The following is a 14,122-nucleotide window of genomic DNA, read 5'->3' on the forward strand; positions in this document are numbered from 1 at the left end:
AAAAAAAAAGTTTACGACTTTAAAGTCGTAAAAAAAAATTACAATTTTAAAGTTGTAAAAGAAAAAAAAATGATTACAACTCTAAGATCGTAAAAAAAGTTTAACAGTTATAAATAATTTTAATTAAAAGAAAATTTCTAACTCAAAAATCATGTCACCAGCTTAAATTTACTCTGTTAAAAAATTATTTAAATCCAATCCATTTGAAAAAAAAAAAAAATACAGCCCCTGTCCGTAAAAAAGCCCACTGGCATTTTAAAATTATATTCGCATTCCCAGTCTTGGTTTCTTGACTTACTCCTCAATCTCATTTTCATTTGCTTCGGAATTCGAGAAATGAGGGAAGAGGTTATCAGCTCAGGAGGCACCCTTGATCCAACACCTGCTGCCAGGTAACTTCACTTCAGCTTTCTTCTCTCTCACTTCCTCGCAAACGTTCAACTGAATGCCTCTCAAATTAGGGTTTCGTTTCGCATGGACTTCTGTAACCGCTGTTTTCAATCTGCTGGGTTTCGCGGTGTACTTGCGATTTGAACTTCAATTGAACAGTAAATCGCAATACTATTGCTGCTGCTGCTCCTAGACCTCGAGAATTGGATCTAATTAACAAAAATAAAATAAAATGCGGTCTCGTGCTGTTTTTGTTGCGAATTGTGTGCTTTTGAAATATTGTGCTTATGCCCTTACTATGCTTGTGTTTGTTTTGTTTGACGTGATTCGTGTAATTACAAATGTGATAAAGGACACTTCCTTACTTATTTGTGCCTCCATTATAACCAAAGACTCACAAGAGATAATTTATGCTATTTACTGTTCCATGGATAAAAAAGCATTGGAGCTTAACCTCCTAAGCAAGTAAGTATGCTAAGCTATCCTACCAAATATTTCTTTCGGGTGCCTCGCGTGTTTTCTCTACTAAGTACCCTCACTGAGGGCTAAATATCACCATAGTGTATCGCTAGGTGAGGTCACTACATGGATTATATGAGGTCTTTGGGCTCAGTAAAAACCAAATTTTCGAGGATATTGTTCACTACCTGATTCTTTTTAATATTTTTTTTTCCAATGTCCTTGATCCCCCTCTACTCCTTTTCACAGGGACAAAAACTGTGATCTACTCTCCTCTTCGGAGCCTCTAGTGACCTTTGCATGTGCTTAAGCTACCTTATCCAATTTTGTCATTTTTTCCTTGATAGGTGTCTCACTAATATCTCCCCCTATACAATTATTCCACGTCCTGACCTTTTTTGTGTGGCCACACTTCCATCTTAATATACTCATTTATGCTATTCCTACCTTTTTCTCATGTTGGCCATTTAAAGCCTAACATTCACTACCACAATATGTAGCTGGTCGTATAGCAGTATGATAAAACTTCTCTTTAAGATTGTTAAGTACTTTGTGGTCACAAATAACCTCATTCGTTTCTCCATTTTAACCACTCAACTTGTATCCTGTGTTTGACAAATTCATTAATTACTCTATCATGTTGTAATATTGATCCAGATACTTAAACTTTGAAACTTATGATATGACATCTCCAATCTTTACTTCCAAGTCATTTTCTTTTTGTTCCTTTCTTGCTAAAATTGCAATAGATATATCCCATATCTTAATCCTACTGAAGTGAATACCCTTTGGTTCCATTGTGCGCTTGTAAAGCTCAAGTTTAGAATTAACCTCCTTCCTTGATTCATGTAAAACAGATGGTTTTTTGATTTTTATGGATTTGAACTTAATGCATATGTGATGTATGGCTGGTGATTGTAAATTGTGATATTTTTATAAGACACTCAATTGTTTTGTCTATTCTTTATGTTGTTTATTTGACCCTCTCAATTGACAAATTGTTCATAATTTTATCAGTTCTGCTGGGGCATCATCCCCAGCTGTTCCGAATGTTGGCAGCATAGATGGGTCAAGTCATGGACAAGCCTCTAAAGCGGCTTCTCTCTCATGTGTTGGTTCACAACCACCATGGACTTCCTTGAGCACAAGTGCTGGTGGTTCTGCTTTTGGTTCTTCAAGATCTTCGTGTAGACCTTGGGAAAGGGGAGATTTATTAAGACGTTTGGCTACATTTATTCCTTCAAATTGGCTTGGGAAGCCTCAGGTTTGAACTGACCATGGTTTTCTGTAATTATATTACAGTCACAATGCTGAGCAAAAAAAAAAATATTACAGTCACAATGTGTATATGTACATTTTCGTCCATCTTTTCCTTGTGGCTAGTATGTTACTGATTCACTTATACTTCAATATCTTAATAATGAATTCTGTAGGCCTAGATGACAAAGAGTTGTATCTTGTATGTCTGAAGTCAATAATGCATATGCTTGTTTTGAACATGTAATGATTACCCTTGTGATAGTTTCTGTTTATGCTTATAGATTATGATAGTTTCTGATATATTGGCTAAGGAAAAACTAAGTAAAAGAAAAAAGAAATAGCATTGAAATCCATTTTTATTGACCAATTAGAATTGCCTCCCAGGATCTATAATTGTCTCAAAAGATCCAATATTCATACATTATTAGAACTTTTGAATAACTGTCAAGAAGACCTTCTGAAAATTGAACATTTTCGCGTAGAAGATGTCAAATATATATTGGACTTTTTAGAAATAGAAAAGCATTTTGCATCAATTTGAAATCCATTGGCATAGGATTTTTTCAGATTGATTTTTTTTTCTAAACTTACAATAGGGATTAAAATATGTAAAATGTAAACAAAATCATTATCATGTATCACTTTTTTACCATAAATAGAAACCTTGGTTCTACTTACAGCCTGTAATCTAATAATGGCAGCTGAATTTTGGTGGCATTGTGCTGTTATTTATGTCTTTGGTACATTTGGGTGGATAGTAACACTCAAAGCTTTGACACTAAGTGGGGACCCAGCTGAATGTGTTCAGTGATGTGAATTTTCTACTTATTTGTCTACTGAAATTAATTTTAATCTGGGATCTGTGACATTCGCATGAAGTAGTTGTCCGAGGATATGTTGATCTGCTAGGGCATATGCTTTAGCTACTGAGTATGTATAGATAATATGTTACACTTGCCACTCCAAATCTTCTAAGTAGATATGATGCAGTCTCCAGGGATCACATGTCCTCTTTAATTTCTTCCAGATCATCAGTTCATTGGCTTGTGCTCAGAAAGGATGGATGAATAATGGTGTAGACAAAATTGCTTGCGAGTCATGTGGTTCTTGTCTGAGTTTTACAGCATTGCCATCTTGGACATCAGCTGAAGGTTGGTGTTTGCAAATTTGTAATCTAAGTACTTTTGGCTACTTTATGTTTTCTCTAAAATGTGGCATGTTAATAACTGGAGGTAGAAATTATAAGAACAGCCAATGCTTTCATGTGGATCATGGATGTTAAAAAGCGTACTTTGTTGAGGTACCTTATGTACAGGGTAGATGTAGAAGTAGGGAGTTTGAGAAAATTATAGGATGAAAATCACAAGTGTAGCTTTACTTTCAGAAGAACTACTGTCTATTGTTAACTTGTAAATCCCCAAACATAAATATAGTCCTTCCTCACTTAGTGTATAAGTAGAACATTAAAAGCAATGATGCTGCCTAGATGAAGTTTTATATGTCCAAAAATGTGTAGCTAAATATTGTATAATTTGTTGTCTATGAAATGATTAGTTTGCCAATTCATCTGAAATATTTTATGGGGAAAGGATTATATTTTTCCTTTCTCTAGGGTGTTCAGCTCATGTCTGTTACCGGGCCGCGGAGGGTGTGTGTGTGTGCTATTTTTAATATGTAATACCAGTTAGCATGTAAGTATAATAATAATGGATGTAATTTACTTACTTGTACCACTTTGTTTCAAGGTTCCTATAAGGTATTGAATAACAAGTCTTTACCAAAAATAAAAATAAAGGAGTTTGTAAGTTGTGCATACAAGATAAGTTATTACTCTTTATATTCAAGCAACTCTTATTCTGTTCGAATCATTTGAGATCTTTTTATATATGTTTTCTTCAAAGAGTTAGACAAATATAATCTTATTTTGATCTTGTTTTCAAGCAAACTGTATCGGGTAGCTAGGCTAAAGGACTTCTCTGCTATTGCTGATTATATTCATCAGTTGTTTTTAACTTGTTTTCTTATTGTCATTGCCAAAGCTCAAAATGCCAGCAAATCCTTTGCCAGGCAGCTGGATTTGGATCATAAAGTTAATTGCCCTTGGAAAGGAAACAGCTGTCCAGAAAGCTTAGTGCAGTTCCCTCCAACTCCTCCATCTGCCTTAATTGGGGGCTACAAGGATAGATGTGATGGACTCGTACAATTTCACTGTCTTCCTGTGGTAGCCATCTCTGCAATTGAGTTGATGTCTGTTTCTTGTGGCCCACAGATTGAACGCTTTCTATCACAGTCTCAGAATTTTATGTCAGGAGAAGTAGACATCAAACCAGACATTATATCTGAGCTTCAAAATTCTCAAGATGAGGCATACTGTTTATATTCTCGTGTAAGCTTTTTTTTTACTTTTTTATGTCTTGTCAATACTTTGGTTGCTACTCTGTCACATGCTTATTTTCTATTAATGTACTTCCTTTTGGCAGGCACAGAAGCTTATAAGCCTTTGTGGGTGGGAATCAAGCTGGCTTTTAAATATTCAAGATTGTGAAGAACACTCTGCCCAATCTGAAAGAAATGGATATTCTTTAGGCCCAAGCAAGACTCAACTTCATCTTACTCAAGATCCTGGGTCAAAGGCAGTTTCTGCTTCTACTAAATTGGATGCCAGAAAGGCAAAGGCACCTCTTAAGGAGTCTAGACTTGACTCTAGGTTACCTTTGCTTGATTGTAGCTTGTGTGGCGCTACAGTTAGAATTTCAGATTTTCTGACAGTTCCTCGTCCTGCTCGTTTTGCATCTAACAGTATAGATATTCCTGATTCTAGTAAAAAAATAGGATTGACTCGTGGAGCAAGTGCAGCTAGTGGAATCAATGGTTGGATTGCAGCTGATGATACAGAGAAAGATCAGACTGAAGACCGTGACGAAGTTGCAACAACAAATGAGGGGAAATTGTTGGCGAACACGGATTTAGATTTAAATCTTACCATGGCAGGGGGTTTTCCTTTTACTCCTTTGAGCAGGACAGCAACATCTGAATATACTCACGATGATATGGGAAGGGATTTAATGATCGGTCAGCCTTCAGGGAGTGAGATTGGTGATCGTGCAGCTTCATATGAATCACGTGGGCCAAGCTGTCGTAAGAGAAATCTTGAAAAAGGTGGATGCTCTGATAATCGGCCTGTTCTTAGGTTGCAACAGCAGGCTGATAGTGTTGAAGGAATTGTCATTGATCGTGATGGTGATGAAGTTACAGATGGTGGACAATATTCAGCTGGTCCTTCAAAACGTGCACGTGACTCTGATATTTTTGACACATATTGTTCACCTCTTCGAAGAGACTCATCTGGTGCTGGCCCAAGTCATTCAATAGGTTTAGAGGCTTACGCTACTGGAAATCGAATTTCTTCATACCATCAAGGTAGTGACCGCCCAATGGGTATCCAATCAGCTAGGGACTCAACCCGTGCATCATCTGTCATTGCAATGGACACAATATGTCATAGTGTGAATGATGATTCTATGGAAAGTGTTGAAAACTACCCTGGAGATCTTGATGATGTTCATTTCCCCTCCTCTAGCATATACGGCAATGTGGACATGAATGAAACATCTGAACTGAATAACAGCAATCAAGCTCAGCAAAGCACTTGCTTACAAACAGCTACTGAAGTTGCACGTGGTGATGTGGGTGTCAGTAGTACAAACTATGGGGAAGAACTTTTCAATGCAGAAACTGTGACTGCTCAGGCTCGTGATGGAATTAGTTTGGGCATCAGTGGAGGGAGTGTTGGAATGTGTGCTAGTCATGAAGCTGAGATCCATGGGGTTGATATATCTGTGCACAGAGCTGATAGTGTTGTTGGGGAAATGGAACAGAGAGTAGAAGATGCTGAAAATCAGGGACAGACAGGTGAATCTGTTCCAGATCCAGGTCTACTGGATGAGATTATCCCTGATATGAACAGGGAAGATCCTATTGGTGATAGCCAGGAGATGATGTCTCACACTGCAGGAAGAACAGACAGTGGGTCAAAAATTGGCTGTTCTACAAAGGCAGAATCTGTTGAAAGTGGTGAAAAGATTAGTCAAAACTGCAATCTTCTACCTGCTAATAGTAGTCACCCATCTCATTCTTGTAATGCTAACATTTATTCTGGTTGTGAAAATACCAAGGAAGGGCTCATGAAGGATGGTAAATCCTCATTTGCCAACAATCATGCTCTCCCTAAATCAGATTTTGCCATTGCAAATGGGATAGGTAACCTCTGTATTTTTAATGGTCTTGAACTTTTTTTCTTGTTACCCTGCCTTGTCAGTGCTACAGCAGTCAATCAAGAATAAATGCATTAGAGAAAGTAGGGGTAGCACGAAAAGATGGTTCTCACTTCTCACCCTTTAGTGGTTTGGTCATGTTAGTGAAAATCAATGGAAATCCCAATAAAGAGTGGATTATGGAGGTAGTTCAATAATTAGAGGTAAGAAAGACCAAGAAAAAACTCTGGGTGAGACAAATAAAAAGACTTGGGTCTAAATAGATTTTGAAGACTTGGTTCATGACAGAACACAATTGTGTTGCATGATCCATGCAAGCTTCACCTAGTGGGCAAAGTTTTTTTTTTGTTTTTGTTGAAATGTTACCATGAAACTTAGGGTTTGTTTATTTCAGAAAACATTTTGTTTTCAGAAATAATTACTAAAATGACACTTTATTTTTGTTTTATTTCCTATTCCCAAAGATTTGTATAGGAAATGGTGAACACGACTGTTTTGGTTTCCATCATTTCCTTTGCAAATCTTTGGAAAAGTAAAACCTAGGTGGCTTTTTAAAATTTCTCTATTGTCACTGAGAAACAAATATATAAGATAAAAGGAGGGTAGTTTGAGATAGTTGAGTCATTGAGAAACAAATTTTTTGGCTAGTTGCGAAAGTAGTATGTGAAATGCACCTCCAAAAGAGAGAAGAGTGGGAATGTTGACTGTCTAAGTGAGAGTGAGAGTATCACTCTCCAATCATATATTCTAATTTATAATATAGGAGTATATGGGTACTCTTGCCGCTACTTTTCATCTAGCATCAAATTGAAAATGGATATTCTCTTTCTTCCATGGTCCTGTACTCCTGTTGCACTTCATTCATTAGTTGTACATATTTTTGGAGCATAGCTACTGACATTGAGCAATTCTTTAGGCCCTCCAAAAGGAGAGAGTAATTATGAAGCTGCAGAGTTTGATCCTATCGTGCATCACAATCAATGTTGCCCTTGGGTGAATGGCAATGTTGCTGTTGCTGGCTGTGCTAGTTCTGTTCCAAGCTCAAGTAATGATGCAATTGCCCTTTGCGGTTGGCAGCTGACGTTAGATGCTTTGGATGCTTTGTCGTTGGGGCACAATGCAATTCCAACAGTACCGTCTGAGTCTGCTGCATCCTTGTACAAGGTTTGTCTAACTCGACATTTGTTTTTTCCATATTGTAAATTTTGTTTGGATAAACAATAAGCCTTGACGCATACATGAGCAGATTGCCATGAATTTATTTCAGTTTATTCTTTTGGAAGTTTGAGTTTCTTGTACAAATTGCTTTTTATTGATACAATGTGACTAGACTAGACCAATACATTTCTCTTGCCCATGTTGCGGATGCCCACTTTGTTTGATGGGTGTGAAGATTTCTTTAGGTGACAAACTGAGATTTTCTTTACCAACTTTCATGTGTATGTATTTTTTATTCTTATGATATGCATTAGGATCCTGTTTGGATAAGCTTTTCCATAAGCACTTATAAAAGAAGAAAATAAGAAGAAAAAATGAATAAGCTTCTCCTATTAGTTAACATTAGTTTAGGTACAAGTTCAAATCAGTCTTTTGGAGAAGGTAAAATGGAAGACATCCCAACCAAAAGTGGTAGAGGAAGACAGAAAACTTTGGAAGAAATTGTGTACAAATATCCAATTCTTCATATGCTGTTTGTTTCTGTAATTAAATTAATCCATAAATGTTTGTACCCTACATTGAATAATTTGTGTTCATTTTCTCTGGCTTGAATCTCTTGCAGCAGAATGACCAGCAAGCACCTGGTCAAAAACTCTTTCACAACCACTCTATGAGCCAAAGCCATGGTCACTCTGAGATTTTGTTTCGAGTATTGGGTGTTTCCATTTCCTTGTAAGTGGCTAATGCTATAGGCTTATATCTTAGAAAATTGATCAAAAACAAAGTGTTGTTACTTTACATCATAGATTTGGCTCCTCTGAAATGAATAAGCTTGTGAAATGAGAAAAGTAAGGTTGTATCCACTCATAAATTTAAATTAATGTTTGGCTTAATTATCAATTTGGTCCCTAAATTATTTTAAAATATTCAATTTGATCCCCAAGTTTTTAAAAGATTCAATTTGATCCTCAAGTTTTTTTAAAATGTCTCAGTTAGGTCCTTTCCATCAAATTGACGCTGACACCGTTTGGATGGAATCCTGGCAGTTTAATTTGCAAATAGTGGCGACTAAAAACCACCTGGATATTTTTTTCTTTTCCTTTCCTTCATTATCTTCTTCCCTTTTCTTCCTCGCCAATGCAACTCCACCTTCACCACCGACCTCCGCGCCGACACTGCCACTTTCCTCACCATGGCCTACATGCTCGCTGTCAATGTCTCCATCCTCCCCTCACTCTCCGATTGCGTCCCTCTCTGCTCTGACCAAATTGGAGATGCAGCCAGCCTTGAAAACACGTACAGATCTGGGGAGGGGAAACAAGATGGTGATGACCTGTTGGGTGCTGTGAGGTTGTTGGAAGAAGCCGAGAATGGTGGCTTTGCCCGATGGGATGCCGTGGTACATGACGGTGAAGCTAGAGTGGCTGTACCTGATCCTGACCTTGTTGGGGTTGGTGGTGGTGAAGAGGAGCCAAATGGTGAGAAGGAGGGAAGCGGTGGAGGGGGGATTGGGAGAGATGCCCATGTACTGCACCCCCACTTGCTCCAGATCGAACTGCGGCTTCTTCGGCTTCATGGCTAGGACTGTTACCAGCACCAACAGCGCCAGGAATGAGAATAGAAGGAATATGCAACAATAACACCCTTTGATGTGTTTTTTAAAACTGAAGGATCAAATTGGAACTTTTAAAAATTTGGGGACCAAATTGATAATTAAGTCTTAATGTTTCTTATAAACTTTACTCACCTTAAATCAAAAAGGTGGATGAACCTTTCTTTACTTTAGAAGAGTTAAATGGCTATTTTTTCAACTCAAACTTGTGCGTTGCCGTGCTTTCTCTAACTGTTTTTGTTATCCTAACTTTTTCAGGATTATAGAGGCGTATTTGACCAAACTATACGTGGTATGCTTGCATATTTCAGTTTCCCTTGCTTAAAGTTCAGTGAGATTGTAGCAGACATGTTGCTTTACTCCCGGCTTTTTCACATGCTAATGCCACAAGGGAAACCGGTTATTCAGCAGAACGGGGATCTTGCATCATTCTGTGTTGCCAATCAATAGTAGTTTTTTTTTTTTTTATCAAACTATTTATTTACTTAAAAGACCTGTAGTTTGAGCATTAAATTAAAAATTGTAAATACTGGAAATTCCTTTTATGGCGGAATTGTGTCTTGGCCTTTGGCCCTTTAGTAATGTGTTAAATTAGATTTTTCCTAAAAAATTTCCCTTTTGTTGAAATTTCAAATGGTGTACATTTTTTACTACTGAATAAATGTTAATTTTGTCATTTCATTACTGAGGTGATCATATATGTCAAATTCAAAAATAAAAATGAACGTGTAATCCCGCAATGGCATGACAGAGTCTCACTCCTATTTTCCGTCTACAACCCCAGTTGCACGAGCCGTTTGCTTTTAGACTCTTTTCTAGCTTTTCTTTCGGCTTCTCTTCCCATTATTCTTCACTTCCTTCGATGCCACTACCAAAAAATTGTCCTTCACTTCTAATTCCGAACAACCCACAGCAACCCTGTGAATGCCAACTGATAAGCCCAAAAGGCTGCTTGAAAGCCACCCACTTATGCACAAACTCTTGCAGGACTCTTTTCTCCATTTAAACTAGTTATGGTTATAGTTTAAGATTAATGAGGCCCTATGTTGATTGGGAAATAATTCAAATAAAACTCAATTAGATGTAAGGATATCCAACTTGTGTTTCATATAGTTATAATTTTATAATTGCATTGAATTGGAGACATTGTAGTTATAACTTTTTTTTTAATAATTTCTAGTAATTGCATTTACATGTGTTAATATTGGGTATTGAATAGTTTTTCTTTTCCTAATAAAATGTAGGAGATTGGAACCTCTTGAGTATGACATGTAGTCAATGAGATGAAGTTGCAATAGGGTTATAGGTTTCCATATGAATCACATACAAACTAACTCTTGCTTCCATGTCATATCATATACAAATCAAATACTAAGACCAGTCAAATTACCTTCTGTTAACTACATCAGAAATAATACCTACCAATGCAACAAACAGCTTATGAAGTTATGATACAAACATAAATAAAACATCAGATCCATAAGTCAAACTATTTGTACAAAAGAGCTGATGGTTTATGTATTTAGCTATATCTGCTGCTTGTCAACCAACGCTCCCGACATTCCGAATGTCAAGCTTGGTGTTTGTCCACAAATCTCAAGACAAAACTGAGTTATCAAGATTAGAGTCATCCACTGGTTAGAAGGAAACATCTATGGAAATGAATGCAGCCCATGCATCCTGTTTCAATGTAAACTTGAAAATCAGCGTTGATCCTCAGTGCATTCTTTATTGTCTCAAAAACTTAATGGTAGTAGAAGTAGAATTTATCCATAAATGGTCTATAAATTTCACACACCTGAAGAATTGAGAAAGCCTTCTCTGCTACATACTTCTGAAGGAGTGTTGCTCCTCTTTGTTGCAGTTTGTCTGGATGCAGGCATAACCTTGCTTTCTGATAAGCCTTCTTCACCTGTGAGCTTTCTAATAGACTCTTAAGAGGAATAGCATACCAGCCACTCTCAGGCCTAAGAATCTGGAAATGAAAAAAATATAACGAGGTCAATTCTCCTGTGTTATCTGTATACTCAAATGGCGAATAAAACATTAGATTTCATAAATTGTCAGTAATACGAAATCATCAATAAAGAAAATCTTACATGATGTAGTGTTGAAAGTAGTAGCCTAATATCTGTTTCCTTGCCAGATGACCACAATCTTATATCTCTGTCCAACTTCTCTGTTTCTGTCTGTTGCTTCTGTAGAAAAAGCACAGCTATCGATAAACTTTTTATTCTGAGGAAATAGAAATAAAATAACAAAGGAAAACACTAATACGAACCACTGCCTTTACAAGGTATGGAAGTTTTAACTGCTTCAGAAAATACATGTAATTTTTGTTGGGAATTCATTTACTCATTTTTACTCACAATTTTAATCACACAATTTTACAACATCATATTTCAAACATTTATTTTCATAAAAGATCTGATTAAGCTTGTATCAGTTATATGATATGATATGCTAATACTTATTTAGGCTTATCCAATACATTACCTCCTGAGTTTGAACTATTTCAATTCCATCATCATGGTATTCACTTGCATCAGAGCTTCCTGCATCATACGATATAAACATAAGTGTCTGCTATTGTCTGTCTCAAGACTACAACATGTTAACTTTGTATGGAACTTTTTATTAGCCAAGACAATCACCTATTCCAACAGTTTTCTCTTTGCCATAGTTTCTCACGCTTGATTCTTCATCAGAGCTTCGTGATTGAAACTTCTCTTTGGCCCATGCAATTGCTTCATCAATGGCTGATTCTCCACACTCTTCTCTTCTGAGGTTGGAGTTGAGTTCAATGACATAGGAGCTCATAATTTCATCATCGTCGTCGTCGTCATCATCACCTTCTATAATTTGTTCTGAAAGCACACGATCATGCACTGAAAATTTTGCCCCAGGTTCTTGATAAAGCGAAGAGACATCAGAAAATGGGGAATTGAGCTCCCAGTCATCAGTGAACACTTTGATGCTTTGATATGAATTGGATTCGAGACTAATGGTTTCTGGGGATGAGACTCTTCTTGAGGATCCTAAATGGGGGCTTCTGAAGTTTTCCTTGTATTCATTGTCCTGATGCTGAATTTCAAATGACTGGTCCTTGCATGCAAAAAGAGGCACCCCAAGTTTACTTGGGTATTCCTCAGCCTCAGGCATCACAGTGGATGAGTTCCATCTCCATGGAATATTGATTGGCCTGTTTGGATTAAAATTAAAAAAACTATTTTTATGAATTTCAACATGCAATTGCTAATTTCAAAATATAAAATAAAAAACAAAAAATATTACTTTTAAGTAAAAAAAAAAAGCTTTTAGACTCTGTCAAATACAAACATGCACTCAATGCAGTGTTTTGTTTCACGTCCGATTCTCCATAAATGACGTTGAAATATCTATTAACATGATTTTAGGTGAATTTTCACTAGTTCATCATTAAAAAAATTATTCAGGTTGATTATAGGTTGAAATAACTTCAATAACTTTTGCATTGCATCCAAAAAGTTAGACTGAATTTTACTACTTAACAATAAAAACATTCCAACATAAATTAAATCAATTTAAATCAAAATTTTGGTTGAATTGCACGCATCAAGAAGAAGGAGATAGTTATGCAAATATAACTAATAATCAAGGGCATAAATGTAAAATTGCTATAAAAAAACAGTTGAGTTCTCGGTGGGTGTGTCTCTCTCAGTCTCAACTGTTAAAGTACCTTAGCTTTGAAGCAAAACCAGACAGTGCCACGTCATCTCCAATCGCCGGCCGGCGAGGGCTTAACTCCTCCGAACTCATCGCCGATGACGAATTCTCTTTCGACAGAGACCTCGACCGCTCTCTCGATCTCCGTTCATCGTCCGACCCGAATATGTCGCTGTAAAATCCCTCATTCCTAGCCGGAATCCTGAACACCGGCAAGCTCCGGCCACCCTTCGGCGCCGGACACGTAAACTCCGGCGGCCGGAAAACTTCCTCGTAAAACGACCCGGAGCTCGAGAATTTGTGCGCAAGGAGAGTTCGCGGTGGGCCACCAAAGACGTCGGCAAAGTCGTCGGCGTCCACAGATTCCGAAATGCCCGCGCCGGAGAAGATGGAGCGTCGCCGCCGGGAAGATGACCGGTCCTCGACCGATCTCCGGCGAGGGAAACTACGCATTAAGCCGATGCCAATTCTCTGTGACTCGTCCATTTCCGGCGTCGTTCACCGGTGCATGCAGTTGCCGGAATATTCACCGGAAAACACAATGTGGAGCGTGTGCTTTGTTTTTAATTATTATGAATACGAATGTTTGATGTATGGAGCTTACGCTAATATATAGAGAGTGATAGTTGAAAGAGCAATGCACGCACAAATTTTTTAAAAAGAGAGTCTGAAGAAATAAAGTGATTTGTGAAAAAGACATTGATTGACTTTTACTTTTTCTACTACGATGTATTTTTTTCACTTTTATACTTTTCACATTATGTATAGAGATGTTAAAAGGTAATTGTATGGCATACTAAGCATTTTTCATTTAAGTTTATATAAAATATTTGTGTGTTTTTATCATGTTATAGATGTAAATTTGTCAATAATTAATTTTTTTTTGAAGAATTTGGTTAATTATTTTTTAATAGAGTCTTATGTTTTAACTATTTTTTTTTTTTATAAAAAGACATTTATTTTAAAAGACATTTAACCCTTTTGGTATTTGGGTAAGAGATCATGGATGTTGTGTAACTCTTTGTATCAAAAATTAATTATGATTGTGATGTGTAACTATTATTGCTTTTGATTTAAGTAAATTTTGCATACAAATGAAATTAAACAGAATTTTTTTTTATTAAATTGATTGTTTTTCTATATATGAAAATAGCAAGATCTTACACTGCATCAATCTTATGGGTTAAAAAGCATTTAATATGATCTCTAATAAGTTAAATGTGTAAAAATATTTTATATCGAATAAAAATAAACTCAAAATTTA

General features: G+C 36.7%; 2 protein-coding genes across 4 annotated transcripts; one reads left to right on the forward strand and one right to left on the reverse strand.

Moving 5' to 3' along the window:
- The first annotated feature begins 244 nt into the window (after positions 1–244).
- Positions 245–9,829, forward strand: LOC100785647 (uncharacterized). 3 transcript variants are annotated; one of them, XM_041015489.1, is made up of 9 exons: positions 325–392; positions 462–548; positions 1,867–2,113; positions 3,137–3,260; positions 4,149–4,495; positions 4,590–6,369; positions 7,300–7,547; positions 8,164–8,273; positions 9,412–9,829. In XM_041015489.1, the coding sequence occupies exons 4-9, from the start codon at positions 3,173–3,175 to the stop codon at positions 9,476–9,478; spliced, it is 2,640 nt and encodes an 879-aa protein (XP_040871423.1). In that variant the 5' UTR covers positions 325–392; positions 462–548; positions 1,867–2,113; positions 3,137–3,172; the 3' UTR covers positions 9,479–9,829. The 3 variants fall into 3 exon arrangements, with proteins under 3 accessions (XP_003524870.1, XP_014631152.1, XP_040871423.1); XM_003524822.4 differs by lacking the exon at positions 462–548 and having other exon boundaries at positions 245–392; XM_014775666.3 differs by lacking the exon at positions 462–548 and having other exon boundaries at positions 245–392; positions 8,167–8,273.
- Positions 9,607–13,500, reverse strand: LOC100820544 (uncharacterized). The gene is made up of 6 exons (XM_003524107.5): positions 12,872–13,500; positions 11,808–12,355; positions 11,650–11,708; positions 11,253–11,351; positions 10,952–11,128; positions 9,607–10,833 (listed from the first exon to the last, which is right to left on the reverse strand). The coding sequence occupies exons 1-6, from the start codon at positions 13,342–13,344 to the stop codon at positions 10,792–10,794; spliced, it is 1,398 nt and encodes a 465-aa protein (XP_003524155.1). The 5' UTR covers positions 13,345–13,500; the 3' UTR covers positions 9,607–10,791.
- Between the last annotated feature and the right edge of the window lie 622 nt (positions 13,501–14,122).

Source organism: Glycine max, chromosome 5 (assembly GCF_000004515.6).
Source record: "Glycine max cultivar Williams 82 chromosome 5, Glycine_max_v4.0, whole genome shotgun sequence".
Taxonomy (NCBI): domain Eukaryota; kingdom Viridiplantae; phylum Streptophyta; class Magnoliopsida; order Fabales; family Fabaceae; genus Glycine; species Glycine max.

Excerpts from the sequence above, each read along its gene's own strand:
- LOC100820544 (XM_003524107.5), bottom strand. The coding sequence starts at position 13,344 with ATGGACGAGTCACAGAGAATTGGCATCGGCTTAATGCGTAGTTTCCCT. Across the intron at positions 11,129-11,252 it reads TACTTTCAACACTACATCAT|ATTCTTAGGCCTGAGAGTGG; the intron begins GTAAGATTTTCT and ends TTTCATTTCCAG. Across the intron at positions 10,834-10,951 it reads AGGCTTTCTCAATTCTTCAG|GATGCATGGGCTGCATTCAT; the intron begins GTGTGTGAAATT and ends ACATTGAAACAG.
- LOC100785647 (XM_003524822.4), top strand. The coding sequence starts at position 337 with ATGAGGGAAGAGGTTATCAGCTCAGGAGGCACCCTTGATCCAACACCT. Across the intron at positions 393-1,866 it reads GATCCAACACCTGCTGCCAG|TTCTGCTGGGGCATCATCCC; the intron begins GTAACTTCACTT and ends TAATTTTATCAG. Across the intron at positions 4,496-4,589 it reads CATACTGTTTATATTCTCGT|GCACAGAAGCTTATAAGCCT; the intron begins GTAAGCTTTTTT and ends TCCTTTTGGCAG.